At 37.0% G+C, this 26,856-nt stretch overlaps 10 protein-coding genes, 2 non-coding genes and 1 pseudogene across 27 annotated transcripts; 9 read left to right on the plus strand and 4 right to left on the minus strand.

Annotated features, from left to right (window-relative positions):
- Window positions 1-454: 454 nt before the first annotated feature.
- Window positions 455-5,672, plus strand: LOC104742517 (fatty acid amide hydrolase). Of its 2 annotated transcripts, none has more exons than XM_019238601.2 (21): window positions 455-618; window positions 772-906; window positions 1,020-1,129; window positions 1,209-1,269; window positions 1,370-1,560; window positions 1,639-1,768; window positions 1,885-1,962; window positions 2,038-2,185; window positions 2,321-2,433; window positions 2,512-2,587; window positions 2,918-2,989; window positions 3,186-3,237; window positions 3,540-3,620; window positions 3,706-3,789; window positions 3,885-3,988; window positions 4,112-4,204; window positions 4,508-4,576; window positions 4,729-4,793; window positions 4,960-5,021; window positions 5,156-5,251; window positions 5,361-5,672. In XM_019238601.2, the coding sequence occupies exons 2-21, from the start codon at window positions 828-830 to the stop codon at window positions 5,418-5,420; spliced, it is 1,824 nt and encodes a 607-aa protein (XP_019094146.2). In that variant the 5' UTR covers window positions 455-618; window positions 772-827; the 3' UTR covers window positions 5,421-5,672. The 2 variants fall into 2 exon arrangements, with proteins under 2 accessions (XP_019094146.2, XP_010461835.2); XM_010463533.3 differs by having other exon boundaries at window positions 808-906.
- Window positions 5,667-8,756, minus strand: LOC104742502 (phosphoglycerate mutase-like protein 1). 6 transcript variants are annotated; one of them, XR_015571919.1, is made up of 10 exons: window positions 8,415-8,651; window positions 7,958-8,027; window positions 7,722-7,829; window positions 7,538-7,617; window positions 7,164-7,326; window positions 6,785-6,907; window positions 6,594-6,682; window positions 6,226-6,345; window positions 6,092-6,136; window positions 5,667-6,005 (listed from the first exon to the last, which is right to left on the minus strand). XR_015571919.1 is itself a non-coding variant. In XM_010463515.2 (10 exons), the coding sequence occupies exons 2-10, from the start codon at window positions 8,015-8,017 to the stop codon at window positions 5,897-5,899; spliced, it is 849 nt and encodes a 282-aa protein (XP_010461817.1). In that variant the 5' UTR covers window positions 8,018-8,027; window positions 8,415-8,756; the 3' UTR covers window positions 5,667-5,896. The 6 variants fall into 6 exon arrangements, 4 of the variants coding, with proteins under 4 accessions (XP_010461817.1, XP_087330353.1, XP_087330351.1 ...); XR_015571921.1 differs by lacking the exon at window positions 8,415-8,651 and adding an exon at window positions 8,215-8,365; XM_010463515.2 differs by having other exon boundaries at window positions 6,833-6,907; window positions 8,415-8,756.
- A 63-nt stretch (window positions 8,757-8,819) lies between these two features.
- Window positions 8,820-11,671, plus strand: LOC104742527 (protein trichome birefringence-like 12). Of its 2 annotated transcripts, none has more exons than XM_010463540.3 (4): window positions 8,820-9,537; window positions 9,815-9,952; window positions 10,040-10,289; window positions 10,399-11,671. In XM_010463540.3, the coding sequence occupies exons 1-4, from the start codon at window positions 8,972-8,974 to the stop codon at window positions 10,678-10,680; spliced, it is 1,236 nt and encodes a 411-aa protein (XP_010461842.1). In that variant the 5' UTR covers window positions 8,820-8,971; the 3' UTR covers window positions 10,681-11,671. The 2 variants fall into 2 exon arrangements, with proteins under 2 accessions (XP_010461842.1, XP_010461850.1); XM_010463548.3 differs by having other exon boundaries at window positions 8,947-9,537; window positions 10,422-11,671.
- LOC104742542 (uncharacterized) lies at window positions 11,029-11,671 on the plus strand. The gene has a single exon (XM_010463558.3). It carries the CDS (start codon window positions 11,029-11,031, stop codon window positions 11,587-11,589), a length of 561 nt encoding a protein of 186 aa, XP_010461860.1. The 3' UTR covers window positions 11,590-11,671.
- Window positions 11,672-11,860: 189 nt separating this feature from the next.
- On the minus strand, window positions 11,861-12,892 carry LOC104757428 (pumilio homolog 18 pseudogene; annotated as a pseudogene). The gene has a single exon (XR_015570284.1). The product of XR_015570284.1 is annotated as a pumilio homolog 18 pseudogene (transcript).
- A 474-nt stretch (window positions 12,893-13,366) lies between these two features.
- LOC104742559 (putative sphingolipid transporter spinster homolog 2) lies at window positions 13,367-16,951 on the plus strand. The gene is made up of 14 exons (XM_087474241.1): window positions 13,367-13,588; window positions 14,086-14,217; window positions 14,383-14,484; window positions 14,599-14,703; window positions 14,791-14,866; window positions 14,988-15,062; window positions 15,156-15,258; window positions 15,339-15,479; window positions 15,571-15,647; window positions 15,721-15,834; window positions 15,961-16,080; window positions 16,170-16,298; window positions 16,452-16,530; window positions 16,632-16,951. Exons 1-14 carry the CDS (start codon window positions 13,479-13,481, stop codon window positions 16,727-16,729), a joined length of 1,461 nt encoding a protein of 486 aa, XP_087330367.1. The 5' UTR covers window positions 13,367-13,478; the 3' UTR covers window positions 16,730-16,951.
- Window positions 16,861-18,760, minus strand: LOC104742550 (soluble inorganic pyrophosphatase 6, chloroplastic-like). Its single transcript, XM_010463568.3, has 6 exons — window positions 18,139-18,760; window positions 17,886-18,046; window positions 17,674-17,774; window positions 17,409-17,590; window positions 17,238-17,336; window positions 16,861-17,156 (listed from the first exon to the last, which is right to left on the minus strand). The coding sequence occupies exons 1-6, from the start codon at window positions 18,445-18,447 to the stop codon at window positions 17,064-17,066; spliced, it is 945 nt and encodes a 314-aa protein (XP_010461870.1). The 5' UTR covers window positions 18,448-18,760; the 3' UTR covers window positions 16,861-17,063.
- A 129-nt stretch (window positions 18,761-18,889) lies between these two features.
- On the plus strand, window positions 18,890-18,963 carry TRNAV-AAC (transfer RNA valine (anticodon AAC)). Its single transcript has one exon. It is a non-coding gene; the product is annotated as a tRNA-Val (tRNA).
- Window positions 18,964-19,138: 175 nt separating this feature from the next.
- LOC104742579 (uncharacterized) lies at window positions 19,139-20,218 on the plus strand. The gene is made up of 3 exons (XM_010463601.3): window positions 19,139-19,288; window positions 19,433-19,654; window positions 19,745-20,218. Exons 1-3 carry the CDS (start codon window positions 19,264-19,266, stop codon window positions 20,053-20,055), a joined length of 558 nt encoding a protein of 185 aa, XP_010461903.1. The 5' UTR covers window positions 19,139-19,263; the 3' UTR covers window positions 20,056-20,218.
- LOC104742571 (uncharacterized) lies at window positions 20,074-21,062 on the minus strand. The gene is made up of 3 exons (XM_010463588.2): window positions 20,977-21,062; window positions 20,614-20,838; window positions 20,074-20,527 (listed from the first exon to the last, which is right to left on the minus strand). Exons 1-3 carry the CDS (start codon window positions 21,026-21,028, stop codon window positions 20,229-20,231), a joined length of 576 nt encoding a protein of 191 aa, XP_010461890.1. The 5' UTR covers window positions 21,029-21,062; the 3' UTR covers window positions 20,074-20,228.
- Window positions 21,063-21,262: 200 nt separating this feature from the next.
- TRNAV-AAC (transfer RNA valine (anticodon AAC)) lies at window positions 21,263-21,336 on the plus strand. Its single transcript has one exon. It is a non-coding gene; the product is annotated as a tRNA-Val (tRNA).
- Window positions 21,337-21,493: 157 nt separating this feature from the next.
- On the plus strand, window positions 21,494-23,524 carry LOC104742588 (protein TUNICAMYCIN INDUCED 1). Its single transcript, XM_010463611.3, has 3 exons — window positions 21,494-21,938; window positions 22,085-22,441; window positions 22,540-23,524. Exons 1-3 carry the CDS (start codon window positions 21,813-21,815, stop codon window positions 23,347-23,349), a joined length of 1,293 nt encoding a protein of 430 aa, XP_010461913.1. The 5' UTR covers window positions 21,494-21,812; the 3' UTR covers window positions 23,350-23,524.
- Window positions 23,525-24,212: 688 nt separating this feature from the next.
- XRCC2 (homolog of X-ray repair cross complementing 2 (XRCC2)) lies at window positions 24,213-26,839 on the plus strand. 8 transcript variants are annotated; one of them, XR_015585001.1, is made up of 10 exons: window positions 24,213-24,669; window positions 24,875-25,044; window positions 25,140-25,207; window positions 25,388-25,542; window positions 25,807-25,944; window positions 26,031-26,121; window positions 26,234-26,270; window positions 26,357-26,460; window positions 26,558-26,601; window positions 26,677-26,839. XR_015585001.1 is itself a non-coding variant. In XM_010463621.3 (10 exons), the coding sequence occupies exons 1-9, from the start codon at window positions 24,336-24,338 to the stop codon at window positions 26,579-26,581; spliced, it is 1,029 nt and encodes a 342-aa protein (XP_010461923.1). In that variant the 5' UTR covers window positions 24,221-24,335; the 3' UTR covers window positions 26,582-26,601; window positions 26,677-26,839. The 8 variants fall into 8 exon arrangements, 4 of the variants coding, with proteins under 4 accessions (XP_010461923.1, XP_010461929.1, XP_087348600.1 ...); XR_015585003.1 differs by having other exon boundaries at window positions 26,368-26,460; XR_015585004.1 differs by having other exon boundaries at window positions 26,381-26,460.
- The last annotated feature ends 17 nt before the right edge of the window (window positions 26,840-26,856 follow it).

Consider the following 26,856-nt stretch of genomic DNA (forward strand, 5'->3'; position numbering starts at 1 on the left):
AAAAAATTCCATTATACACATAAAATGATTGACATTATACGTTTCTTTAGATAATCGAGCATACTTGTGATTACTTGAAAAGCCTCTTCTACTAGGGATACTTTTCTTGCCATAATATTGGAACATTTTTAAAAAATCAAAATTTACAGAATCTAATAAACGAAAAAAAGGAAATCGAATTTGTTTTCTATATATGAAACGATATACCAAATGGAACGTAAATTCGAATTTACCTTTTGTTCAACTTAATTAAACCAAATCCCATAACCAAAATTGCCTTACAAAATAGATTAAAAAAGCCTAGTTCTCATAAAATCGAACCATATCGAAACCAAAACCGAATCAAACTAAGCAAAACCGAATCCAATTTGAATACAAAACCGATAATTTGAAATTGCCAATTAGTTAAGGGGCCAAAGTTATAATATGTACAGAATAAGAGGGCAGTTTTGTTAAAGAAGGGGGGAGAGGATATATCATATATGTATGTATATACAACATTCAAGTTCCCAACAACTTCACCGCTCATCCATCCGCTGCACGCCATTCTTCATTTAGTAATAATCCTCCGTCAAATCAGATCAAACGTGTTTCTCAGATTCCCCTTTCGCCTTTCAGGTTCGCAATCCAAATCCTCTATAACCATTTTGTTCCTTTTCGCTCCTGATTCTTCTTTGGTTTCTGCTGCCTTGTCGTTTGTTTCTGATTACATTGGATTCTCGAAAATTTTTCATCCGTTTCGTCACCGTCACTTTGATGTTTGGATAACAGATTCTCATCCAATTGTGTTGGTTAATTTTTCCCCAGTGGTCTATAGTCTATAGAAGATGGGTAAGTATGAGGTTATGAAACGAGCAAGCGAGGTTGATTTTTCTACTGTCAAATATAAAGCTGAAGAGATCAAAGGTTTGCTTTCTCTCTATTACAATTTATTTGCAGATTAAAATAAATTCTATGGGTTTAGCTTAATTTTGGTTTGATTATGGATTGATATGCTTCTTGTGTATTTTTTTTTGCAGGCCCTCATTTAACTGGCTTTAAGTTCAAGTTGTTTGTTAATTTGCTTGAAGCACCTCTCATTGGCTCATTGATTGTAGATTATTTGAAAAAAGACAATGGCATGACTAAGGTCTGTTCTCCATCAGACTGACATTTTTGTATTTGATTACATAATTTATGTGTGTTTTTCTGTGTTGGGGACCTTGTAGATTTTTCGCAACAGAGTTATACCAGAAGAGCCCATGTTTAGACCTGAGTTCCCATCTCAAGGTAAATAAATTGAAAAAGATGCTTATGTCAATTAGTAATCATCATTTATATAAACCTCAAAAAGAATGATGATTGTGTCTTTGATTTTTTTTTAATCTAGAACCGGAGCTTGATGTTGTCGTTGTTAGAGAAGATGGAAGTCCTATAGAGAGATTGGAAACTGCCTTAAAGTGTCTTCCTCAATATGATCCTTCTCGTAGCTTGCATGCTGATCCTATGTTATCCTTCCGGTACTGGAAGATTCGTGATTTTGCATATGCTTATAGATCTAAGCTGACAACTCCTTTGCTGGTTAGTCTTTTGTTTTGTTTTGTTTTGCTACTCTTTCTTTTTTTAGCACAAATAGAGGTTGTTGTTGCTGATTGCTAGGTAGCAAAAAGGATTATTTCAATCATTGAGGAGTTTAGCTATGACAAGCCTCCAACACCATTTTTGATTACCTTTGATGCCAATGAAGTCATTAAGCAGGCTGAAGCTTCTACACAGAGGTTTGAAGAAGGTAAACTATGCATATTCCGAGATTCATTTTGTATCTGCTTATATTTTCATCTTCAGTGAGGTTTTAGACGTGATTGTAGAGATCTGTGTTGATCATCTTGGGTTTGAGCTGTGTAGGAAATCCAATATCTGTGTTGGATGGAATTTTTGTGACAATCAAGGACGATATTGATTGCTTACCCTATCCAACAAATGGTTAGTATGTCATTCTTATATGTTATTGAAAGTAAATCCAGATACCGCAGACCTGTCATAGGGTTTTTATTAAAGGTGGAACAACATGGCTGCATGAGGGTCGTTCTGTGGAGAAGGATTCAGCAGTTGTTTCAAAATTACGATCTTGTGGTGCAATCTTACTTGGAAAGGCAAATATGCATGAGTTAGGCATGGGAACCACAGGGAACAATTCAAATTACGGGTAAGCTACTCAGCAGAGGACACACAAGTCTTATTTATTGCGGATAGACATAACACTATTTTGTTACTTGATACGGTTTCACTTTCAACATGTTTCTTGCACATATCTTTTATCTTCTGGTATGCGGCATTGCAGAACCACAAGAAACCCACATGATACTAAAAGGTACACGGGTGGATCTTCCTCAGGTTCAGCAGCTATTGTAGCCTCTGGACTCTGTTCAGCTGCTCTAGGAACAGATGGTGGAGGTACCAAAGTTATTTTTATTTGTTTGATCTGACCTATGATCTGCATACCCACTAGGTTTAGTATTTCTGGAATTGTAGGTTCTGTTCGCGTCCCTGCATCACTTTGTGGTATAACGGGACTGAAAACAACATATGGTCGGACAGATATGACAGGGTAAGAGAGAACCATTACGTCTTTTCCCTTCCTTGGGTGTTACAAGTTTCTACTTTTGCTTTCATCTTGTTGCTATCTAAACCATCTAGGTAAATATCTATTCGAACTCTTGTGTCCACCGTCCATATATGTACGTCTTGTTACATTTTGTTGTTTAAAAATATGAGAAGTCAGACGTAGTATGGCTAGTCTTATATGCTTCCGTGAATGAAATATTGGCACATTGATTGGAACAAAGATCTAGCATGTATGGCCTAGTTTGTTAAAAAAAAAAAAAGATTTAGCATGTATGGCATATGATTTCCGATTTGACCAGTGTCATCTCTACAGGTCATTATGTGAAGGTGGAACAGTGGAAATTATTGGTCCCCTTGCTTCATCTTTGGAAGATACCTTCTTGGTGTAAGTTTAACTTTGTTTAGACGTTATTGTTTTATTCTTTCAAATTTTGGCCTCTTTGTAAAGCATTTAACAATACAACTGAGTAGAGGTACAACCAACGAACAAAATCTGTTCAAATCAAAACCACACATTATCTACTTCAGATCTTCGGATAAACCTGGATTTTTAATTAATGCAGCTTTGTGTATGTTTACAGGTATGCTGCAATCTTGGGTTCTTCATCTGATGATAGAATCACTTTGAGACCGGTAACTTTTCCAGCTATAATATATACTAGACAGCACTCAATCAAACCTTAATGAGAAAGATTGAAATATAGTCGTTTGTAGAAATGTCTCAGTTTATACACATCTTCTGTTCCCAAGAAAGTATGATGTCTCTTTTACTTGCTGTATTCACAAGGATTTCAGAAAAATAACTACAGATATAAAAGTATAGTTTTAAGCACTTCTAGATGTAATGATAATGGTGTGGTATGTATTTATTTGATAATGGCATATAATCTTACAATATGTTCCCGTATGATTTGGTCTTTTCAATTATTCTGTAGACCCCTCCCTGTTTCCCAAAGTTATTGTCTCACAATGGAAGCAATGCTATAGGATCTCTACGACTAGGGAAATATACAGCGGTGAATATTCTATCCTTGCTAGTTGATCTGAGTTAGATTTAATTGCTTCAGTGGAATTTTTAATGCTTTTTTTATATCCATGCAGTGGTTTAATGATGTTAATTCAACTGACATCTCTGACAAATGTGAAGATATCCTTAAGCTCCTATCAAACAATCATGGTTGCAAAGTAAGCTGATCATTTTTATTTTGTCTCTCTCACTCTACGGATTTTCGATCAATATATTGTTTTAGCTACAATCTCTATATGGACTTTTGTTTCAGGTGGTGGAGATAGTGGTTCCTGAATTAGAAGAGATGCGTGCAGCCCATGTTATGTCGATTGGGTCTCCAACACTGGCTTCTCTTACTTCTTACTGTGAGGCTGGGTATGTCTTTAGGCTTTCTCTGATTTCATCAGCAGTATATCTCTATATCCCCTTTCTATTTCTATCATCTACAAAAATAATTTGTTTTTTGGTCTAAATTCTCACCTTTGTCTAATGTTTCAGGAAAAATTCAAAACTAACTTATGACACTCGTACCAGCTTTGCGATTTTCCGTTCGTTCTCTGCTTCAGACTATATTGCTGCTCAATGTCTTAGGTAAACGGCAATAGAAAATTGTAGAGCTTTCACTTTTGCTTCTAAAATCACAGGAATAAGTTTTTGCTTGAAGTGGCACAGAATGATTTTCTCTTGGTAAATTTCTCATATGATTCTTCCACAAAGCACTTGGTGGTAACTATACTCGTTTTAAACTCCGCACCAGTCTCGAGCTAAAAGTCGGATTTCTGGAAGTGTAGGATTATGACTAGATGATTGACTCTAGAGGCTGCTTGCTTCAGGGAGCACATACGTCATTTCCTGATTTTTCTTATACCAATATTGATAAATTTTGTGTTGCAGGCGAAGATTGATGGAGTTTCACATGAATATCTTCAAAGACGTTGATGTCATTGTGACTCCTACAGCTGGGTTCGTAAAATAATTTGATGCATAGATAAATCATATCTTATCAAACCATCTAGTGAATCGAAGATCCCTATATTACTTCCAATGTGTTCACAAACAATTACTGCTTAAACTTCTCTCACTTTTACGTGTGAACTGTTGTCTTGTACATACAGTATGACAGCTCCATTGATACCCCCTGATGCTCTCAAAAATGGAGAAACCAATCTTCAAGTGACAAGTTTGTGAAGCAAAACTCTTAACTTCTTATTAGAGTTTTCAACATATGATATTCATATTGCTTCTTTTCTAGCTAATATAATGTGTGGAAAGCTCTAGCTGCGAATCTCATAGACATTTATATCAGAGTTTTCAACTTATGATATTTCATATTGCTTCTTTTCTAGCTAATATAATGCGCTTCGCTCTAGCTGCGAATCTCCTGGGCTTCCCAGCCATATCTGTCCCGGTAAGCAATCTTTGTATCTTTCTAAACAAAGCTTAGACTATCGTGTTACTTTTTTCATTTTTGCAATAACTTTATGTTTTTTTCTGATTGATCACTCTCTTTTGCAACATATTGGTAAATAAAAATCAACGCAGGTTGGTTATGATAAGGAAGGGCTTCCGATAGGATTACAAATAATGGGAAGACCTTGGGCCGAAGCTACCATCCTTGGTTTAGCTGCTGCGGTTGAGGTACTCCTTCTCTCTCTCTGCACATCTTAGAACGCAGATTAGGCCGACAGGATCTAGTAAAGAGCTTTCACTTATGGTCCGGATCTTGAATAGATTTTGGGTATTTCAGGAATTGGCTCCAGTTACCAAGAAACCTGCTGTCTTTTACGATATTCTCAATACAAACTGAATTCATAAGGATCTTCCAGAGAACTGAAAAGGCAAGGATTGTCTCTGGCTGGTGGGATATTATTTATGTTTGCATTATACAAGTTAACATGTCAATTGATCGACAAATCGACGATTATTGTGCTGTAAACCCTGTTGGAATTTTCTGCATTGACTATGAATAGTTTTAAAAGATGTGTATTGGTTTCGATCAAGTCTGTATTTCCGTTTGCTATAAATATTTGAATTGCAATGGTACAAGTGTGTATACAAATGAAAATGTGGATTACCATACTATATAATAGCGTTTTTAAACATTTCCATTCGTTATTGTTTTACCCCAAAACACAAAATTATCACTCAAGTCCCAATTAAGCGAACTAGCGAAGTATCTTTTAAGTCGATAGTAAGACTAATAAGAGAGTTGCATACAACAAAGAAGGGGTTTGTGTATATAGATAGATAGAAAGTTGAAGAAAATGAAGTGTCCATAAAGAATCACTCAGCTTTGATGTTGTTATCATCTACAACAGCATCACTTGGAAGGTCAATCCCCTTTGGAATCTTTCCTGGATAATCAGTCACCGAAGTGTCCGATCCCAACATACTGTGAATACATGAAAAACTAATTAGACTATCATTGGCTACATCTTCAAATCTCATGGCAAAAAAATGGATCAAGAAACTCCAAACCTTCTATCGACGATGACCATTGAACGTAGCTCACAATTAGCAAAGCTGCAAATCAAATGCAAATTAGAAAACCTCAATTATAATTTGAAATTCTTCACTTATAATAATTTCCTCACGAAGGGTGTGGATCTTACTGGCCGCAAATTTCCTTCTTAACATCTGGATGGCACTCGCTTTGTAGTGCATTCAATGTGTGAAACAAGAAACCACTGTGTGTCACAATAGCTATCTCTTTTTCTTTCCTTGTCCATAGCCTACAAATCCAAAACCAGCCAATCATATGCAGTTCTGTTCCATCAGCATTTTCGAGAAGTCAAACAGGACTAATGGAGATTACTTAAATTCTACATGGAACAATAGTACATTGAAAGAATCTTCTTTCATCAGAGATTGATCCTATTTGATGCCAACTTCTACTTATCAAACTAACAGTGTCGAGGAAGCAAAGAGGATGTTTCTCTAAGTTTTTCACGTTCCGGACATAAGGGAAAAGAGAAAATACCAGTTGAGGAACTTTTTTCCTCTAGCTGCAAGTTCTTCAATTGTTTCTCTAACATCAGCCTTCCATAACTTGTCTTCATCGCTTTCTATCTGAAGGCAAATTCAAATGTGAGGAGTCATTTGGAAGCACTTATAGGTTGCTTGGCGTAGCTGTACGCTGCTAGTAGTCAATTTGGGCAACCAGAAGATTACAAGTAATAATCAATGCCAGGCACATCTAAGACTCTCAATTATACTTGCCAGTGAAAAGTCAACTGCAGGGAAAAGAAACTGATAGTCGCTGGTACTTCTCCTCTGATCACATGGATGCACTCCCTGTGTCCACAAAAAATGGAATACAACAGTGAAAACTTGAAGCAGCTAAGAATAATTATCTATATCCTTTCCCTTCTCGTAGAGACAAGATCTAAGATTTTGAATAGAACAGCAAAACTAGTGAGTGGGAGTAAAAAAAATACTGCAAAACTTGTTCATGGTCACTTCAAGTGATGAGTAGGAGTGATAGATAAACGCAATTATGTCTGATTTTAGTTTCTCTCTTGAATATATGTATTACAATGAAAAGGCATACCAAATGCTCTCTGCAGGACTCCTCTGTAATAATTGGTGGGCAGTTTAAACTCGATATAGCTGCACGGCTACTATTTCCTGCATTAGCTACCATTAGAGGTAGTACATCACTCATATCTGTGTAGCCCTCTCCACCAAAAACACCAACAGCAGTTTGCAATGTTCTACATATAAAACAGAACATCGTTAACAATTTTAAAATCTTCGAAGGTTAATGTAAATAAAGTTTCCTGCTCAAATATAAAATGTTCATTTTATAATATAATGACACAAATGAACTGAAGCAAAATCTGTTAGTCTAAGAACATACTACGCTGTTAGTATTCCTAACCAAGTAGATCAATTAGACGAAGACCTTTGTAATCACAAATATACCTCATCAGTGGAGACGATATGACCAGTTCAATCTTCTTGTGAAGTCCACTGGAATGAACATGCTTACGCAAACCATCTACCTGTCACCCAAGAGAAACTATCTATTCAGTAACTGAAGTTGGAAAGGTGAATCTTATTTACATTTTGGATAAAGTGGTGCAAGTGCAGCTCTTTTTCTACATACCTGTTTCCAGCCAAGTTGGGTCAACTCTGCATCAAAGTACTCCTGAGACATGTAGGCCTTATAGTTCTTTTCCCCATCAACATTGTGAATCCCCTGAGCATGTCTCACCTGAAAAAAAAAAGTATTCAATGTCATCCCCCCCAAAATTCTGATCCTCAAAACCTCAAAAGACAAACCTAACATCATAACGAAACTTCCAAATGATAGACTCAAAAAAGATAAAACACACCACTCACTAAGTAAATGTTTTTGCAACGGTGCAAAGGGTACAGACCTATACCAGCACCAGTCTCCATTTCTGCAAAACTGATTCAATACAGGAACTAGGATATGAAAAAGCTTCTGCTAGAATTCTTACAAGTCAATGCGCACTGCTCTACAATTAAAGTTTCGTTTTTTTTCAGACAAAACTCGAATCAGAGACATAAAATTGTAAAAATCAGGACACCAAGATCGAATTGAAAGATAACCAAAAGCCAATGGATGAAACTACCAGCTGAATCAAAATCGTACAAGATCCAAATCTAAATCTAACGCCAAAACATCACACAGCATACGCGAGACAATGCAAGCCATTAAAATTACCAAAAATTACCCCAAAAAAAAAAAACTTTTCACAGAACTAATCATTCGCATAGATGAATACGAATATAACAGATGCATATGAATATATATACACATTTGTTAACTTACAGGAGGAGAATCGAAAGAAGTAAACCAGAGGAGGCTGAGGAAAGTAAGAAGATGTGAATGATGATGGGAGAAGTATGAGGAGACTGGATTAGTTGGGTAATTAGTTTTTTTTAATAAATATAAATTTATCAATTAAATCTTTAAAATATCATTTGGACCAATGAAAACAATTTAAACTAATAAAAATGGTGAGAGCCGTCGATAATAATAATACAGTATTAACCACGTATACGGACCAACCAATCTGGGTCCGCTTCGTATGGTACAAATACGAACCAAGCCAAAAACAAAACTCATCAGATACCAACTTTGTGAACCATCCAAAATTTTATTATTATCCATATCTTTATCCTTTTTAATTTTTCAGTTTTAACTAATTAGTATAACTGATAACCACAATCGAATAAGCTTCTAAATTAAACCCAATTTTAACCCTAAACCAAAGTAAAAAATCAAACCCAAAACCGGAAGTGGAATTTAAACCGGATTTTATTTATATCAAACCGAACCGGAACAAATTACCGGTTTAGCCGCGTGTGTCTTCTTCGTGTGAAAGAATGAATGAATCGATGGAGTTTGGATCCAGACGAATCTACACGACGATGCCGACGAAGCTCCGATCATCACTTCTTCCACGTCTTCTACTCCTTTCTCTTCTCTTACTCCTTTTCTATTCCTTACTCCTTCTCCGCCGTCCGATCGCTTCTTCAAACCTCGTCTCTCCTCCGCCGTGCGATCTCTTCTCCGGCCGATGGGTCTTCAATCCAGAAACTCCGAAACCTTTGTACGACGAGACTTGCCCTTTCCACAGAAACGCTTGGAATTGCTTACGGAACAAACGGGAAAACATGGACGTGATCAATTCATGGAGATGGGTACCCAATGGCTGCGGGTTGAGTCGAATTGACCCGACCCGGTTTCTAAAGATGATGAGGAATAAGAATGTTGGGTTTGTTGGGGATTCTCTGAATGAGAACTTCTTGGTTTCGTGGTTGTGTATACTTAGAGTGGCTGATCCAAGTGCTGTCAAGTGGAAGAAGAAAAAAGCTTGGCGTGGAGCTTACTTCCCTAAGTTCAATGTCACTGTTGCTTATCACAGATCTGTTCTCCTCTCTAAATATCAGTAAGATTGAAATCTTTTGTATATTAGCTCTTCAAGGATCACACTTTTGATTTAGATATTGAATTCAGTCTTAGGATTTTGGGTTTTAGATTACCAATTTGTAGGCTTGATATGTAGAATTGTATGAGGAACTTCAAATTACTTCTCCAGTTTACTGGCCATTACTGAATTGTGAAGCTCTTAGATTTCAAATCTATTAGAGTTGAAAGTTGAAAGCATAATGTATGTGTTCTTTTATATGTTGAATTGTAGTTCTTCTAAACTGATATGATTAAAGGTGGCAGCCGAAGTCATCTGCTGAAGCTAATCAAGATGGAGTGAAAGGAATTTATCGAGTTGATGTTGATGTTCCTGCAAATGAGTGGATCAATGTTACCAGCTTCTACGATGTTCTCATTTTTAACTCTGGCCACTGGTAAAATAATTATCTCCTTAACTTTATAATGCTTGTAACTTTGTGGAGAAATTATTCAGAGTAGTTGGATGTGGTTTTTGGGTTTAGGTGGGGGTACGATAAGTTTCCTAAAGAGACACCTCTAGTCTTCTATCGAAAGGGAAAGCCGATAAATCCTCCTCTTGATATATTGCAAGGATTTGAAGTAGTTCTTCAACATATGGTTTCTTATATCCAAAGAGAAGTACCAGAAAAGACCCTTAAGTTCTGGCGCTTGCAATCACCAAGGCACTTTTATGGTGGTGATTGGAACCAAAATGGAAGTTGTTTACTTGAGAAACCACTCGAAGAAAACCAGGTATGCCAACGAGCTTAACTGAGCAACTCCTTGCTTCTTTCTCTGGATTCTATAGTTTTGCATTCTGATAAAAAAAAAAAAAATGATGTTGATGCTAAGACCTAGACAGCTTGACTTGTGGTTTGATCCCAGGAACAATGGAGTGAACAAAGAAGCAAGAAGGATTAACCAAATCATCAAGAATGAGTTGCAAACCAAAAAGATCAAGTTACTTGACCTGACTCATCTAAGTGAATTCAGAGCAGATGCTCATCCAGCTATCTGGTTAGGGAAGCAGGACGCGGTGGCAATATGGGGACAAGACTGTATGCATTGGTGCCTACCCGGTGTTCCGGACACATGGGTCGATATCTTATCAGAACTGATTCTCACCAACTTAAAAACAGAGTGAAGAAAAGACCCTGTCAGAGTCAGAGAACAGAGACTTGCTTGGGCATATTGAAAGCTCAAAACGTCGCAAAAGGTTCCACCTTTTTTGGTTTTAACTGTAAATGATTCATATTTTGATGAAATTTTGTATGATTTCTTTGTTCTTTATTTTCCAAGACACACACCTTCACGAAACACAAAGATTTAACTTGTATTGTGTGATACATACTATGTTAAAGAGTTCTGTTTCTAACTGCATAAAGGTTCAACCTTTGGACTTAAAAAGAATAAAATTAGTCGATAAAAATATTAAATTTAAGGATTTGGGACACAGAGGGCAGAAGAGAGAGAGAGAAGGAAGCAAAAGAAGATGTCGCTGAGATTACTTCACCTTCTTCCCCAAAAGACTTGCTTTTCTCGGCATCTCGATGTTCAGCAGCTTCGGTTGACCCGACCCGTAACCCGAATTCAGTGCGCAAGGAGAGACGATGAAGACGAAGAAATCATCAGCAACATGCGGCTAAGGAGGCCCAAGAGGAAGAAGAAGATTATGAGCGATTCGGAGCTAGCGAAAGATTTAGCTAGAGAAATCGGGAAAGCGAACACAGCCTCGGAACAGAGACGAGAAGCGATGAAGAAGAGCGGTGAGATTCTTTGGGGAGAGTTTTGTAAGCATATGGGTTTGAAAGAAGATGAGATGAGGAACAAATGGAGGAAGATTGGAGAAGAAGAGAGATTGAGTCTTGTTAGAGAGTTTGTGGATGAATGGGCTGGTGATTTTCAGCCTTTATCTGTTAGATCTGTTAAAGAAATGGTTGAACTTGAGTGTTTTGATTCTGACAAAACCATCGATTCTTCTTCGATGTCTTCTTCTATGTCTTCGTTTTCAGGGTTGTTTCCTGGATTGAAGAGAATCATTGGGTTTGAGTAGGAAGAATCTCCTCCAATGTTCTGTTTTTTAATATCTATGTTTTCGTTTGTCTGATCAGTTTCGTTTAAGGCATTTCATAGTACATTTGTGTCTTGAGCTGACAATAAGACTGATACTGCAACATGTTGTTAGATTTACGAAACCAAATCTTTGTTATGTGATATACAAAACAGAGAGAATTGCTAATTGGTGATGAATGATTTTGAGACAAGAGCACTATTGTCTTTGGTTAGTAGAGAAGAGAAACAAAATACTAGCTTCTACTTGGGTCTAGGCATAAAGATATTTTATTCATACTAGTTGTGTAACATATAACATATCATCGTATCACATAAGATCCTTAAACATCGAACAAACCCTATATTAGCTATTACAAAACTAAAGAAAATTTGAAAAATTACATAATAGTTGTTGAATCGAGAATGGCCACAATGTTCCTTCCGTGCTGAGACACACGCAAGAGATCAAGAAACGGACTCACCTTCAACATCCTAACGAGACCCAAAAACAAATCAAACCTGCCCTCTCGCCGTGTGACGTTCAACGCCTTTTTCACAACATAATTCCCAAACTCATGCCGAGCCAGCCTCGACAACGTGAATCCACCACACTTTATAAGGTTACTCACGACCAAATACAAAGCTATCATCGATCCAGACTCAAGAACCTGCTCCACGATGTAGCTACCACGTTTCTCAGACGAAAGCGCAACGTAGTGACTATAAAGCCGAAACGCTACAAGGTTCGTGCATTCCAAGTCACGCAAGTTAAGCACGTGTTGTACCACAAAGTTTCCTGAATCGTCCATGCTTAGCCAATCAGCGTTATCCGCTATTTCGTGAAGCAACTGATCTCTGAAGAAACCTTTTGACTCGGTAATCATTTGGTTAAGTGCGATGCACCCGATTACATCGCTCGCTAAGTAAAGAGCGTCACGGAGAGTACGTCTAAACAACTCGAAGCTCCTCGAGACTCTAAAAGCGGTTAACGCAACGAGGTAGCTATATTTCCCTGTCATAATATCAATGAACCTATGCACGATAGCGTTCAATAAGATTTCGTCAGTCTCTTGAAATTTTCCCAAGAGTCTCCTTACACGTCCTGATCCTTGTCTATCATTGACAATCTCGAAAAAGTAGTCGGATTGTGACGTTAAGAATGACACAAACCTACTAAACTCGCTTCCGTTGTTCCTTGTGATCATATCGTTAAACTCATTGGGACCGGCTTCTCCTTCCATGGATGTGAGTAACGTATGTAAACGCATGCGAAGCTGTAGAAGATTATAGTTTTGTCTAGACATCGTGTGAGAAGGAATCGTTCGGTATGTTAAGTAAGTTATACTAGTGAATTGATTATCATGACTAGGTAGGTGTGTGATTTTAGGAGAATATATGAATGTAGTAGAGATTGACTTGAGAGATTCTTTGTAGGAAAAGAAAATTATATCGAGATTATCGTTAAATAATTTTAAAAAGTAATTTTAACAACTAAATAAAATCATTTTTTTATATTTCTTTTAGATGGAACGTGGGAGTAATATCCAAGTTAGCCGTTAATTTTTTTATATTTTTTTTTAGGAAAAGATAATAATTAAACCTTCATTGAAAAATTACATACTACGCTTTAGATCTAAGATTTATCATTACAAGAAAAAAAAAAATTAAATTGAAAAACAAAACCTACAAAAAGAATTAATGGGAAGAAAAAAAGAAATAAATTAGAGGAAAAAACAAAACTTAAAAAAACCGACTTGTATATTTTTTTTTTTGTTGGTTTGTTTCTTATTGATTAATTCAAACGATTATTACGAAAATACCCCTCCGCATGGAATATCCAAAATTCGGAATTCTCTCAGACAACCACGGAGGAGCTTTATCCCATTTCCCATGGATGTTGACGGAGAAGGTGACCTTGGTAAAAACCCTAGAATCATGGAGAGGGATTCAGATTCGCTCAAGGATCAGATCGCAGAGCCTTCATGGTTTACCCCCAAAAAGTAAAATTTTTACTCCATTGTATGCATTTTGTTTTCTCAGGTCCAAAAAAATCCAAACTTTTTTCGCAAAAAATTGGGCGATATGTTTGAAAGAAGCAAGCTTTTGTAGTTGATGATGTGAATGAAGTTGTTAGGAAAACATTTCTGTTTTCACTTGAAATCGTCTAATTGGTTTTGGTTCTATTTAAGGCAGTTCTGTAACATTTGATGTCTTGATGAAATAAAAAAAGTCATGATCTTTTTTGTTTTCATTTGCGTATACATACTCAAGTTTAGATTGATTGTGAAAAAAATCGATAATTTCAGCTTAGAATAAGAATTTGGCTATTATTAATTGGGAATGGAGATGCAGTTCTTGTTCTTGTTGTTGTATAACACTTTACTATTTTGTTGATCTTTTGAGGAAATAGAGAGGTTTGAATATGTAATGTTTTTGTTTACTGATAAGCATTGAGTTGCTCTTATTCTTGTGCTTATTATGTGGTTTATCTCTGCAGGCTTCTCGTTGTGTTTTGTGTTGTCAACTTAATCAATTATATAGATCGAGGAGCTATAGCAAGTAATGGTATCAATGGGAGTCGTGGTACTTGCACCTCAACTGGTACATGTTCATCTGGCACCGGAATTCAGTAAGTTTCCCTTTTGTTTGCTATCCATTACCGTTTAATTTAAGCTAGAGGTGGTACTCGAGCTGATCATCTATCCATATTGTGTGAAAACATATGATAGTCTGAGGATATTGGTATTGGGTTTTCTTTGTTGTTAGTCATAATGCCCATGGTTGTCCTGCACAGGGGGGATTTCAACTTGAGCAATTTTGAAGATGGAGTTCTGTCATCTGCGTTCATGGTTGGGCTTCTTGTAGCCTCTCCTATATTTGCTTCACTAGCAAAGAGGTGTGAACTGGATTCCCCAAACTTATGAGTGCAAAGGCATCATTTTTATTGAATTTGGATCTACATTTCATTATCTCTAAGGTTATTTATATCACTTTCTGTTATGTGTTCCAGAGTTAATCCGTTTAGACTTATCGGAGTTGGATTATCGATCTGGACTCTCGCTGTGCTTGGCTGCGGTCTTTCATTTGATTTTTGGTCCATCACAATCTGTCGCATGTAGGTGTAGTTTCTATAGCTTTTCATCTATTTCTTTCATATTACATATCCAAAATCATCTACATCTCCATTTTACACCTTATTCAGGTTTGTTGGTGTTGGTGAGGCATCATTTGTCAGTCTCGCTGCCCCATATATCGACGATAATGCTCCACATGATCAGGTAGTTGCTTTTGGAATATATTTCTTCTCGCGATCCATGGTTTTAGAAAAGGATGGTGATGCATTGTCTATAGGAAGGAAGCTGATTATTCACAAGGCACTTTTGTTTTTGTTTGAACTAGAAATCAGCGTGGCTTGCTTTATTCTACATGTGCATTCCGGCAGGCTATGCTTTTGGCTATGTATATGGTGGACTGGTGAGTCATTTTTGTTATTCATGTCATGATTCTTCTGATCATATTTTTCGAGGTTTACACCACCTTCAGTGACCTCTTTCTGTTTTCTTGTAGGTGGGGAATGTCCTTCCTTGGCGTGCAGCATTTTGGGGAGAAGCAATACTTATGCTTCCTTTTGCTGTTCTAGGTTTTGTTATCAAACCCTTGCATTTGAAAGGTGCGTGTTTGAAGTTGCAAATACACACACCCTATGTCCCTGTGGAGTTGAGCTATTTCTAATGTATCCTGTATCTTCAGGTTTCGCTCCAGATGATACAGGTTTCGCTCCAGATGATACAGATAACTTAAACGTCTTGCCAGTCAGCTATGGGTTTTCATCTGTCCTGAAAGATTTGAAATTGCTTTTGGTTGATAAGGTTTATGTTACAAACATTCTTGGTAACCATTTTTCCTTCTCGTGTGTTTAAAAGTATATGTGTCAATTGTATGATTTATCGATTACCTGTAACTGTTTCTTTATTTTCTTCAGGGTATATTGCTTACAACTTTGTTTTAGGCGCATATTCATATTTTGGTCCAAAGGCTGGTTATAACATATACAAGATGGTAAAGTATTACCAGAGCTTTTGTTGTTTCCATGTGTAGAAGCATATCACTTTATGCCTTTATCCCATTGCAGGAAAACGCTGATCTGATATTTGGAGGGGTCACAGTTATATGCGGAATCGTTGGCACATTATCAGGAGGAGTGATTTTAGATTACATGGATGCTACAATTTCAAATGCTTTCAAGGTAAGATCCTTAACTTGGAAGACATATTATCCTCACATAGATAGAAATTCCACATTCTGAACACAAATGCTACAACTTATGATCTTGGAAAACTAGTACTTGATCGCTTGTTTCTGTATTTTGCAGCTTCTTTCAGTTTCAACATTTGTAGGAGCACTGTTTTGCTTTTCTGCTTTCTGTTTCAAGAGCTTGTATGCATTTTTAGCTTTTTTTGCTATTGGTGAACTTCTCATCTTTGCCACACAGGTAATCTCGATTTCAACCATTCATATACTTACTTGATTCTGTTATGTTATACAAATTCTATTTCTTCTGATTTGTTTCATGTTGTATAGGGTCCTGTGAATTTCGTAGTTCTCCATTGTGTCAAACCAAGTTTGAGACCACTAGCAATGGCGATGTCTACTGTCTCTATCCATATCTTTGGAGATGTACCTTCCTCACCACTCGTCGGAGTTCTTCAGGTTTGGTTTCTCAGTTGTATCCACAAAATCATGATTAACAAATCCAATGTCTTAATCTAATTAAGCTTTAGATGAATGCAATTTTCCATCTAGATTAGTTTGAGCCATCACTGTATCCGACTTATGTATGTTTTCTCATTTTGCCTCATGCAGGACCATGTGAACAATTGGAGAGTAACTGCTCTTGTTCTTACATTCGTTCTCTTTCCAGCTGCTGCAATTTGGTCCATAGGTTCGGTTTTTAGCCACACTAGGAACTCAAAATTCAACTTTTTTGTATTAGTTTAATGTGGTAGTAATGAATAATGATTTGTTGCGTTTGTGACTCTACAGGCATTTTCCTGAATAGTGTGGACCGATATAACGAAGATTCCGAGCCTGAGGCTGTGACCAGAGAATCAACCGTTGCACCTCTTCTTGAGGTAGCATGAGACCAAAAAGAAACCTCAAATGTAACTGTTGAGAATTTTATGGTATATTCTCATCTCTTTTATCAAACTTGTACAAAAGAAATATGCATGAAATATATATATGTACCTTGTTCCTCTCTACAGAAACGTAGTTGTTTAGTAAGTTTTCAGATTCACATTGATATGTCTCAATCACAACTCAGTTCAGGAACATAAAATATGATATGTTGATGTTATTTCTCATTCGTTCAATCAGCTAAAAAGCATCTCAATTGTTCAAATTTCATCAAAAAAAAAGAAAGAAAAAGTTTTCACTCAAGGATGAGAACATTACTCAGATTATCTTGAAACTGTTTCAGAAAAGTGAAAGTTCTCCAGGAGAAACTGATCTCTTGACAAGTTTAGCCCATGATTCATTCGTCTCATGAATGATCTTCAAAGCATAATCCTATAAAACACACATAAAGACCAGAATAAGCTCCTTGGAATCTATAAACCAAATAGGAAAAGAAGTCGACAAGGATATTACTTTATTTGCTGGTTTGTTTCCAAGACCAAACTTGTTAGCAGGCTTCCCATCTGGGATCTTGTAGTCTCTAAACCAATCTCTAATAGCTGTAAGAGTACCCTGAGAGCAACATCTCGAGTCAGAAACACAAAGTCCATAAAGAAATGAATTCTAGGTTCTTTGAGATCATGCTGGGAAGTGCTTCTCAACATCATCAACATCATTCACAAGATGAGCTTTAGGATCATCTAAAGAAATGGCAACAATCTTCCAATCTAGCTCTCCTTCATCAATCATAGCTAAAGCAGCTAAAGGCTTCACCTTTAGAACCTCACCAGTCTTCCTTTGACTTTCACCAATCTCAACAACATCAACTACAAAAAAAACAAACACGAACCCAAAATAAGCTAAGCTCAGAGCATGATACCCATCTAGAACCATAAATCTTATAACATACCAGGATCATTATCTCCAAAAGCACCTTCAACCTCAGAGTTTGCCAGAGTTGGATCTTCCCATGTTTGTGGAAACAATCCATAGTTCCAGTTTATGTTGTAACTGTGTATATAAATATAACCAAAAAACAAGAAAAAAATCCTTTTAGCTAGTCAAATCATCACAAGATGATGCAAATGCCAAAAAACTGGTTGAACTCTTTTTTATTCTTACGGATAATATCTGAGCTTCCCTTTCTTAGTGTCTTGCTTAATAGGAGTGAAAGATTCATCAGTAGCAACCTCCATTTTAGCTCTGGACTCTTTAGGGATTTCCACTATAAAGTGAAAAACGTCATCTCCTAAATGCAATGGTATATCATGCCATGGAGATACCTAACCAAAATGTTCATCAATAACAAATCGATCAACACAGAGAAGAGATACAAAACGTAATTAAAAACAGAGAGATTAATTATTATTATTACCTTCTTACCGGAGCCATCTTGAAAGAAAACTCTGTAATCTAGGGAATCAGATTGGCCTTCCTGGATTGTCTGAACCTGAGGATTGTAAATGGCATTACAAGAAAAGGGTCTCTTATTAGAAGATTTCACCACCACTAAGGATGATGATCTCTTGTTGTTGTTGTTGAAGCAGAGACCGTTAAAGCCGTAAGCTTTACGTGTTGTTGTCGGAAGAAGAAAAGGTCGATTTGTGAATAAACACGACGTCGTTGTTTGGCCAGCGGATGCTGCTACTACAGCAGCTGTTGTTAGCACTCTAGTGGCTGCCATTTTCGTGGAGGAATCCACTATTTTTTGTGTGTATGTGTGTGTGTGATTGATCTAATTCTTTTTTTTTTCCTCTAGAAAGTGGGTGGCCTTTCGTTACACTGACTAGCTCCTTTAATTTATTTATTTTTTCACGTAGAGGACACATACACAAGAATCATAAAGTTTTGTTTTTATGTTTTAAAGAAGAATATACTAGGAGTACTATATCAAGTATGCGTATAAACCAAATACCCAACTCGATGATTCATTACACTGCTTTTTTACTACATTTTTTAATTCCCCTATCCAAAACTTTTGAATCAAAACTGATACTGAAGTTAATTACTCCCCTTGATATCAAGATCAGTTACGGATACAAAGTTGCACACAAATCCCTACAATATACAATACACAGTTTGTACTGGAATATAATAGATTCAAATTTGTTAAAGTCTAACGCAATGGTTTCGTGGTGTAGTTGGTTATCACGTCAGTCTAACACACTGAAGGTCTCCGGTTCGAACCCGGGCGAAGCCATCCTTTTTTTTTTGTTTTCTAGGGATTGCCCGATGCAAGATCTTTCTTGGTCCTGCTTCTCTTTCAAACAGAGGATTACGCCGCACAATACTGGACTTATTGGACACCTGACAGGCCCAGCCCAATAAGCTACTCTCTGCCTTTTCTTATATAATAGACAGATCAGTAAACCCTAATTTTTGATAAGGCTGAGAAATTTTCCCATTATTGTTCATCTGTAAGAGATCACGTCTAAAGTCTGGGTCGATGCAAAACAACTAAAGCATCCCACCGTAAGATCTCTCTCTCAGCTCTGTGTCGATGGGAACCAATAGAGATTTCTACGGTAAGATCTCTCACTCTTGCTCGAATTGTTGTTGGTCTACATTTATTTAGGGGGTTGTAGTAATTTTCGATCTGTCAATTTAAAAAAAATGTAACGGAGGATTTGACTTCTTTGTCTCTCTGTTTTGTTAAAACCTCTCGCTAGGGGGAAACACAAAACTCTTCTGGGACGTAGATGATGTCTCAATCCTTAGTCACCTAGATCCTGAATTGGTTTATGGTAATATCATGTCGGAACTTGAGGATAAGGGTTTTGCAATTAGTCCTTACACGTCGTCGACCGTAGCGATCGTTGATGATTATGTCTCGGAAACTTTGAGAGATTCATATTCTAGATCTGGAATCCGATTTATTCGCTTCCCCGGAGGTGAGAGAGAATTCATTAAATCTCTTTTTGTTTTGGTTTGTGTGTGTCTCTCTAAACTAATCTAATCTAGAGTATTAATTATTATTCCAGGAACTAAATATGAGAGAGTTCACAACATGTCAGTTTACACTCTTCTCTGGGCATTGAGAGAGCAAAATATGCGAGCAAATTTGATTATACTCTCAAAAGACATGGGAAAAGACGAGAAGTTCACAAGTCTTATCGAAGCTATCAAGAAAAAAAGTAGTGATTACAATATTGTCTTCCATGATCCTACCAGCATATTAGATAACAGTGTTGGAACCCCTGTCGCCATCGAGCAAATCAAAGACGGAAGATACCGCTGCAGTACTTGTAAGTCTATAATCAAGGAAGGCGAAAGTAGCTCCCGAAACCAATAAGATCTCAAGAAAGACAAAAGGGGCCAATATCTTTAGACTTTTATGAATAAATGACTAGCTACATAAGTTTTTATTTTATCTTTTGGTTTAGGTGAAGAAAAGACTAAATGAACGAAACCAAAAAGAATCAATCACAGTTTAATATATAACATAAAACACAAAAGTACATTAGTCTAGACTAATTGGTAACAAACATCAGAGCTTCCACTTGCTTGTGATGGTAGGCTTTCACAAAGCCTAATCAAAAGCCATTCTGAGGTTTCAGTAGAAGATAGCACTTTAGATGCACACTCTGATAAGAGAATTTTCCTACCGTCGAAATGCAAACCCTCGAGAACACCGACCGTCTTCGAGTCTCCCTTGAGTTTTTTTGAGAGTATAATCAAATTGGAGTTTTCAACACTGGAAAGTGCCCACAAAAGAATGTCCAATAACATCTTATGAACTCTAGCATGTCCATGCGCCTCAGCAACTATACATATCAACGAAGAGCTAGATTAAGAAGATACATGTCTATCTATATAAGTAGTAAAGAGAAAGAGAGGAATTCACACTCACCTTCGGGTACGAAACTGATACTGATTTCAGCAGCCTCATATTTATCTTTCACTTCTTGTTTCGTGGTTTTCTCATCTTCAACGTCGTACAACCGGATTGACACAGAACCATTACAACAACCCTGTTCATCAAGAGCTGATTTGATCAGCTTAGAAACCAAAGCAGGATCACATTCAGCAGGGATTGGGAAATCCACCACGTCCCAGAACACACCTGTGTCACCCTCTGCCCACCACGATATCAAAAGTTCAATTAATTACAATCCATTAAATGTTTTTACTATGAGACACAGATCAAAAATAATCTTCTATATAGACCAAACGTAGAATTTAGAGTCAAGCAAGATACAGAGAGGGATCTTACTGGCGTGTACACCGTCCCAGTAAGGATTCTTCACGGGAGTCATGGTTTCCATGAAAGAGACTTCTCGCAAGTCGCAACAATAAACCAATCCTAGTTATAAAAAAAAAACCTTATTAAATTAGGGTTAGTTCAGATAGTGTCTTATTGGGCTGGGCCTTGTAGATATCAATTAGGCCATCTCTTGTTGTTGAAGCACAGACCGTTAAAGCCTAAATTGAAGCATAAAAAGGTCGCTTTGTGAACAAACTGAAGGTCTAAATTTGTTGATGACGACATCTTGCGCAATGGTTTCGTGGTGTAGTTGGTTATCACGTCAGTCTAACACACTGAAGGTCTCCGGTTCGAACCCGGGCGAAGCCATCCTTTTTTCTGTTTTTTTCAATTAACGTAAATTTTTAGTTATCTGCACGACGTCGTTAGGTTATTACAGCTATATTAAATTAAACCGTTTTCGTGCGTGACTCATCCACCAACCACGTAACTCAATTGTTTGATCTCGCGCCACATCATTCTCTTCATTCTGATTGGTTAATACTCTCCACGTCATCATCTCTTTCCTTCCATGAGAAACAAAAACAAACACGCCATTTTTAAATGACTCTCCAGAACCATCTACGTCCTTCTTCAGACCAATACAAACACAACAAATCCCAAATTTGGGTTCCTTTTCTAATTTTGCGCAATCAAAAGGCTTCAAATTTCGTTCATTCTTTGTGATAACTCTCTCTCTCTCTCTCTCGCAAATCGCAATTAGTCTCGTAAATCATATACATCTCCAGGAGGGTTTAGTCTTTTTTTTTAAGGCGTGGGCTTGATTTCTATTTTACTTTGTTCAAATGGGTTACAGAGCATTGGTTTGTGTTGTTGGACCTCTGTTTCTGATCTTATTCACGATTGTTCCATATTCTACAGCTTTGATTTCGTCTCCTGAGTCTAATCCTCCTTACCCTAAAGCTATCTCGGTAAGAAATTTACCATCTTTTTATTGAATTTTTATAGATATTGATGAAGAAAGTTTTATTACTGCTCATCAGAATAGGAAAAATTTGACCTTTTCACCTTGCTGACTTTGTATTCTTTTGAAAAATGTTTACTTTTTTGTTAATAGGATTTGAAAGAATCAATTGTAAAAGGATTTGGATTTCAATCGGAGGAAGTGAAGATTTCTGGTTTTGATGTAAGGGATGCATTGGTAGGTCATGCTGTTTCATACGAGTTTGATCTTGAAATCGACAACAAAGTTCTTCCCTTTAGGCTTCTTGAAGATGTTAACCGATGGGAGTACGTAGATCTCCCTATTTTCCATGTAGAACAACCCGTTGGTTCTAGGGATGAGAATGGTGTAGTTCCTGTGAAGAACAAGAAGAAGTCTAATGATGTCTTACCTGTTTTAGCTCCGTTTCAACTTGCTGGTCCTATGGAACTTTGGATCCAAGATGCTAACAATATGCGCCTTTCTTTACCTGTAAGTTAAAAGACTTAGCTTTTTCCATTGGTTATGTTTTTAACAAAATGGAATTGGTTTTTTTGTTTATTGATTTTATATGTCAATGTGTTATGCAGTATGATGTGGATGCTGGTGTTTTGAAGAAAGTTATATTAGCAGATGGTGCTGTGGTAACGGTGAAAGGAGCTAGATCAGTTAGTTTGCGTCATCCGATTGATTTGTCACTTCCGTTAAATCAAAGCTCAAATGAGTTTGCCTCTGGTCTTTTGTCTTTAGCTGAACAGCTTCGACGTGCTTCAAGTAGTGATCAGGAAACTCCACTTCTTTCTCTCCGCATTGTTGGTCCTACTTCTCTTGCATCAACGTCACAATCTCCTGACAACAAACTCAAACTTAAACGTCTTGCTCCAGGACTTGTGGAACTATCTTCCATGTCTAAAACCAGAAGCAGTCTCTCAACAGTTGACGGAGCCATGACTATTGTTCTTACCCCAAGAGAGTTTACAACCATGTGGCCAGTTACTTCAATCAACGGCTCCAACGCTAACTTACTCGGATTTGAGAAGCTATTGACCTCTGTTTTGGGTTCTAAAGCTCAGGAAAAAGGTTCCTTTAAGGTGTTGAAAGCGGATGTTGGAGCTCAAACGTATATGAAGATTGGTTTTGGTGTAGAAAAGAAGCTCAAGGAAGCAGATCTTGAAGGTTTAAGGTATCCAGAGTGGCGAACAAAGCCTGAGACAATGAGAATGCATTTTGAGGTTCTTGCTAAAGTTGATGGAGAGAAAGTTATCCCAGAGAACGTAATGCGAGTTGATCCGATACCAATTGAGGATACCGTTGCACAAAATGTGATTGCAGGAAATGTAACTATGTCGATACCAATGGAGGATACGTTTCAGCCTCCTCCAAGCCCTTTCACCTTGTAAATCTTGTGGACATAATATGTAGTTCATGTATTATGAAAAAAAATTTAAGCTTTTGGTCTTGTCTTTCTTGTACATTACTTATTATATCGCAGAAGAAGTGTATGTTATAAACTTCACTGCCACTTGTAATTATTCCTTTTTGGTGAAACTCAATACATACTGTAATTTGATTTGATTTCTACCTCTCTGATAATGATATCGTTAAATTCATGGATAAATGTGGATGATGACAAAATATGGAGACCAAACTGAAAAGTAAGACATTAATATAGACTTATGGGCCTAAAATAATATTTTAAAGCCCATATTAATTTTGTTTAGTTAAAAGTCCAAAATACCGGTGTTCAATAAAGCTGTGTAGGCGGCCGCCTCCGCCTAAGCACTAGACGTACTGAACGCCTAGACGTACTGAACGCCTAAACGACAGACGCTTAAACGAAAGACACCTAAATGACTGTTTAGATCGTCTAAATTATATAATATTATTTTGATGTATATTTTTTTATTTTTAACTATATATATTTAAATTTTTAAGTCTTATATTCATATACATAATTTATAAATGTTTATAATTTATTAATCTAAATTAAATAAATGTATTTTTATTAATTTTATTTTATGATTTATTACTATTTATTTCTTCTAACATATATTTTTACATAATTTTACATATAATATTATATATATAATGTTTGTTTACAGTCTAAACCACCTAAAAACGTCTAAAATCATGATTAGACGTGCGTTAGGCGCTGGGTTACCGCTCACATACCGCCTAGTGCTTTATGGGGACTAAAACATTAATATAGATTTATGGGCCTAAAATAATATTTTAATAAAGCTCATATAAGTTTTATTTAGGTAAAGTCCATGGGCATTCATCACTCTTTTAAAGCCCATATATAAATTTGCTATCACCTCCGTCGTCTAGTCACCGAGACTCTCACGTCCGAAGAGTGTGACCGAGACTAACGTGACGGAGCGCGATGGGAGAAGACGGAGCGCGTGATTGGATTCGCGGTGACGAGACAGCGAAGCAGATGCTATCAAGGGTTCTCAAAGACCGTGCATTCTTGCTTCTCCCGCCACTTCACCGTGTGCCACTACGCGCCGGAAACGTAGTCGAGGTCACCGGCGCATCACCGTCTGCGAAAACTCAGATCCTGATTCAAGCTGCGATCACTTGTATTCTTCCTAAGACGTGGAACGGCATTCACTATGGTGGATTAGGGAAACTTGTTTTGTTCCTCGATTTGGATTGCCGCTTTGATGTTCTCCGTTTATCTCAAATGCTCAAGCATCGTCTTCTTCAAGCTAACCGTATGCAATTTCTCAAACTCTTCCGTTAGTCTTACTGAAGTATGCTTTGGATTTTGCAGTCAAGTATTCCATATTCATGAAATTGAGATTATCTGAGTCATATAGGCTTTGGTAGTGTGATGTTTGGTAGTTTAGGTTCTAGTGTAGTGTTAAAGTATGTTATATAAATCGAAAAGGGTTTAATGAAGTTCTTTTAGCTTATCAGGGATAGGCAATGGAACATGGTGGCAACTTGAAGAGTCAAATGTAAGAGATTGCAGATCTGCACATGAGAAGTCAAAGACTTCGTTTGATGAGGAGTTATATGTTTCATGCATGAAAAGGTTTCTGTATGTTCGCTGCTATGATAGTCTTGAACTTTTGTCCTGTCTCAAGGTAGTGTTTTGTGTTTGGAAGTATCCATTGTGTGGTTTGTGTTGGATTCTTGGACCCTGTTAATAAGTTTGTATCGTTATGCCACTGTGTTGCAGACATTGGATTATCGGATCCGACAACAGGAATCATGTGGTAGTCAAGTCGGAGTGCTTATGATTGACAGGTTTGTCTTACAATCTGCTGGTTTCTTATTCGGTTTGATCTACATATGCTATTCGGTTTGATTACTTTTTATTCGCTACATGCTGAAACAAATCCATCATAAGTTAGAAAATGTATACATGGGTGGTGCTACTATTGATGCCATGTGGCTAGATAACCTAGTTTAATGTTACTTTCGCAGATGCGTAGTAGGGTTTTATGTACGCTAGTGATGCTACTATCTAGCAAGCGGAATGGAGAATTGGGCTAACTTTTTTGCAATCTTTTCACCAGCATTGGTGCTTTCCACTGGACTGATCGTCTGTCGTCGTTATTGGCGTTGGAGACACATAACAGGTTAGATATCTACATAATGACAGTCCAGAGGAGACTCTGGTTATAGTCTAGTCTTTTTGAAGCTGCTTAGTTTAAAGTGTGGAATCTGAAAAATTCATATGGTTTATCAATGTAAAGAGACAGCTTCTCTATTACTATTCAACTTCGGTTGCTTTAGTTAGATTCTGTCTTTGGCTTACTTAATTCACTTTGTTGGAGACTTTGAGGAACTTCAAGTTTGATGCTGAATATGTGAGACGTACATTTATATTTTCTGTTATATAGGAAAAGTCTCTCTCTTACGAATGTGGTGGAGACGATAGTGCAAGAGATGAAGAAGCTACTGCAGGTGCATTCACTTGTAGTAATTGCCACTAAGGCTACAATTTACGAAGAGAAATACCCAACAAATGAGAATAATCGGTTAGTTGGTTTGACCACACACTTTGTTTACGGCTTCCTTTGTGTTGTTATAGTTGCTTCATCTTTTAACTTCCTGCAAATTTCAGGAAGTTCTCCTTAAACGATGATTTGTCAGGGAATGTTGCAAGTAAAGCTCAGCAAATTCCATTTCGTGAATTCATGCCTTCTTCTTGGCAGGTCATTTTTCTGATGTGAACCCTTACAAAGCCTATTGTTGGAACGCTTTGCATTGTTTACACACAACCATTTTAAGATCGTCGTCACTTACCCTCCTTTGTGGCCATTGCAGGCATTTGTGACACATAAGTTAATCATACGACAATCAGGTTAGAGTATTTTTGTTTTAGCTTTCGCTTTCTCCTTATGTCTAACATTGTTTAACATTACAACCAAAGATTACTTACTTGTGCAGCTGATCATCAGTCTTTGCAAACAGGACAAGAAAGTTTGTCGGCATATTCACTTGAATGGTTACAACCGCAACTTAGCAGCATAGACCAATTCATAGTAGACGATGTAAGTAAAAACTTGTCACAACCATTGCAAGTCTAGCAAAACGATTTTACTCTTAACCATTACTCATAATTTTGTCTTGCTTCATTGTCTCATGCAGTCTGGCATTGTCATTGTCTCGTGACTTAGATTTCTTCTATTCAGGTATTCGTCCAACCTGTCTCTCTCTTTCTCTTAGAGACTCACATAATTACTAATACACATGCTTGTGATGTGTAGTTTGTAGAAACCATAAACCATTGTGAGTTCAAAGTAGCTAATAGCTGAGCGGTATGCAGCAAGTCGCCAAATGTAAAGTTATTTATATATATCTTTTATATCAGAAAGAGGAAAAATAAGGACAGCAAAAGTTGAATCTTTAAAAGTAAAATTTGTCTTTCTATTTTTATCTTTACTTGA

This window comes from Camelina sativa, chromosome 2, assembly GCF_030686135.1.
Source record: "Camelina sativa cultivar CO46 ecotype springtype chromosome 2, ASM3068613v1".
In the NCBI taxonomy this organism is placed as follows: domain Eukaryota; kingdom Viridiplantae; phylum Streptophyta; class Magnoliopsida; order Brassicales; family Brassicaceae; genus Camelina; species Camelina sativa.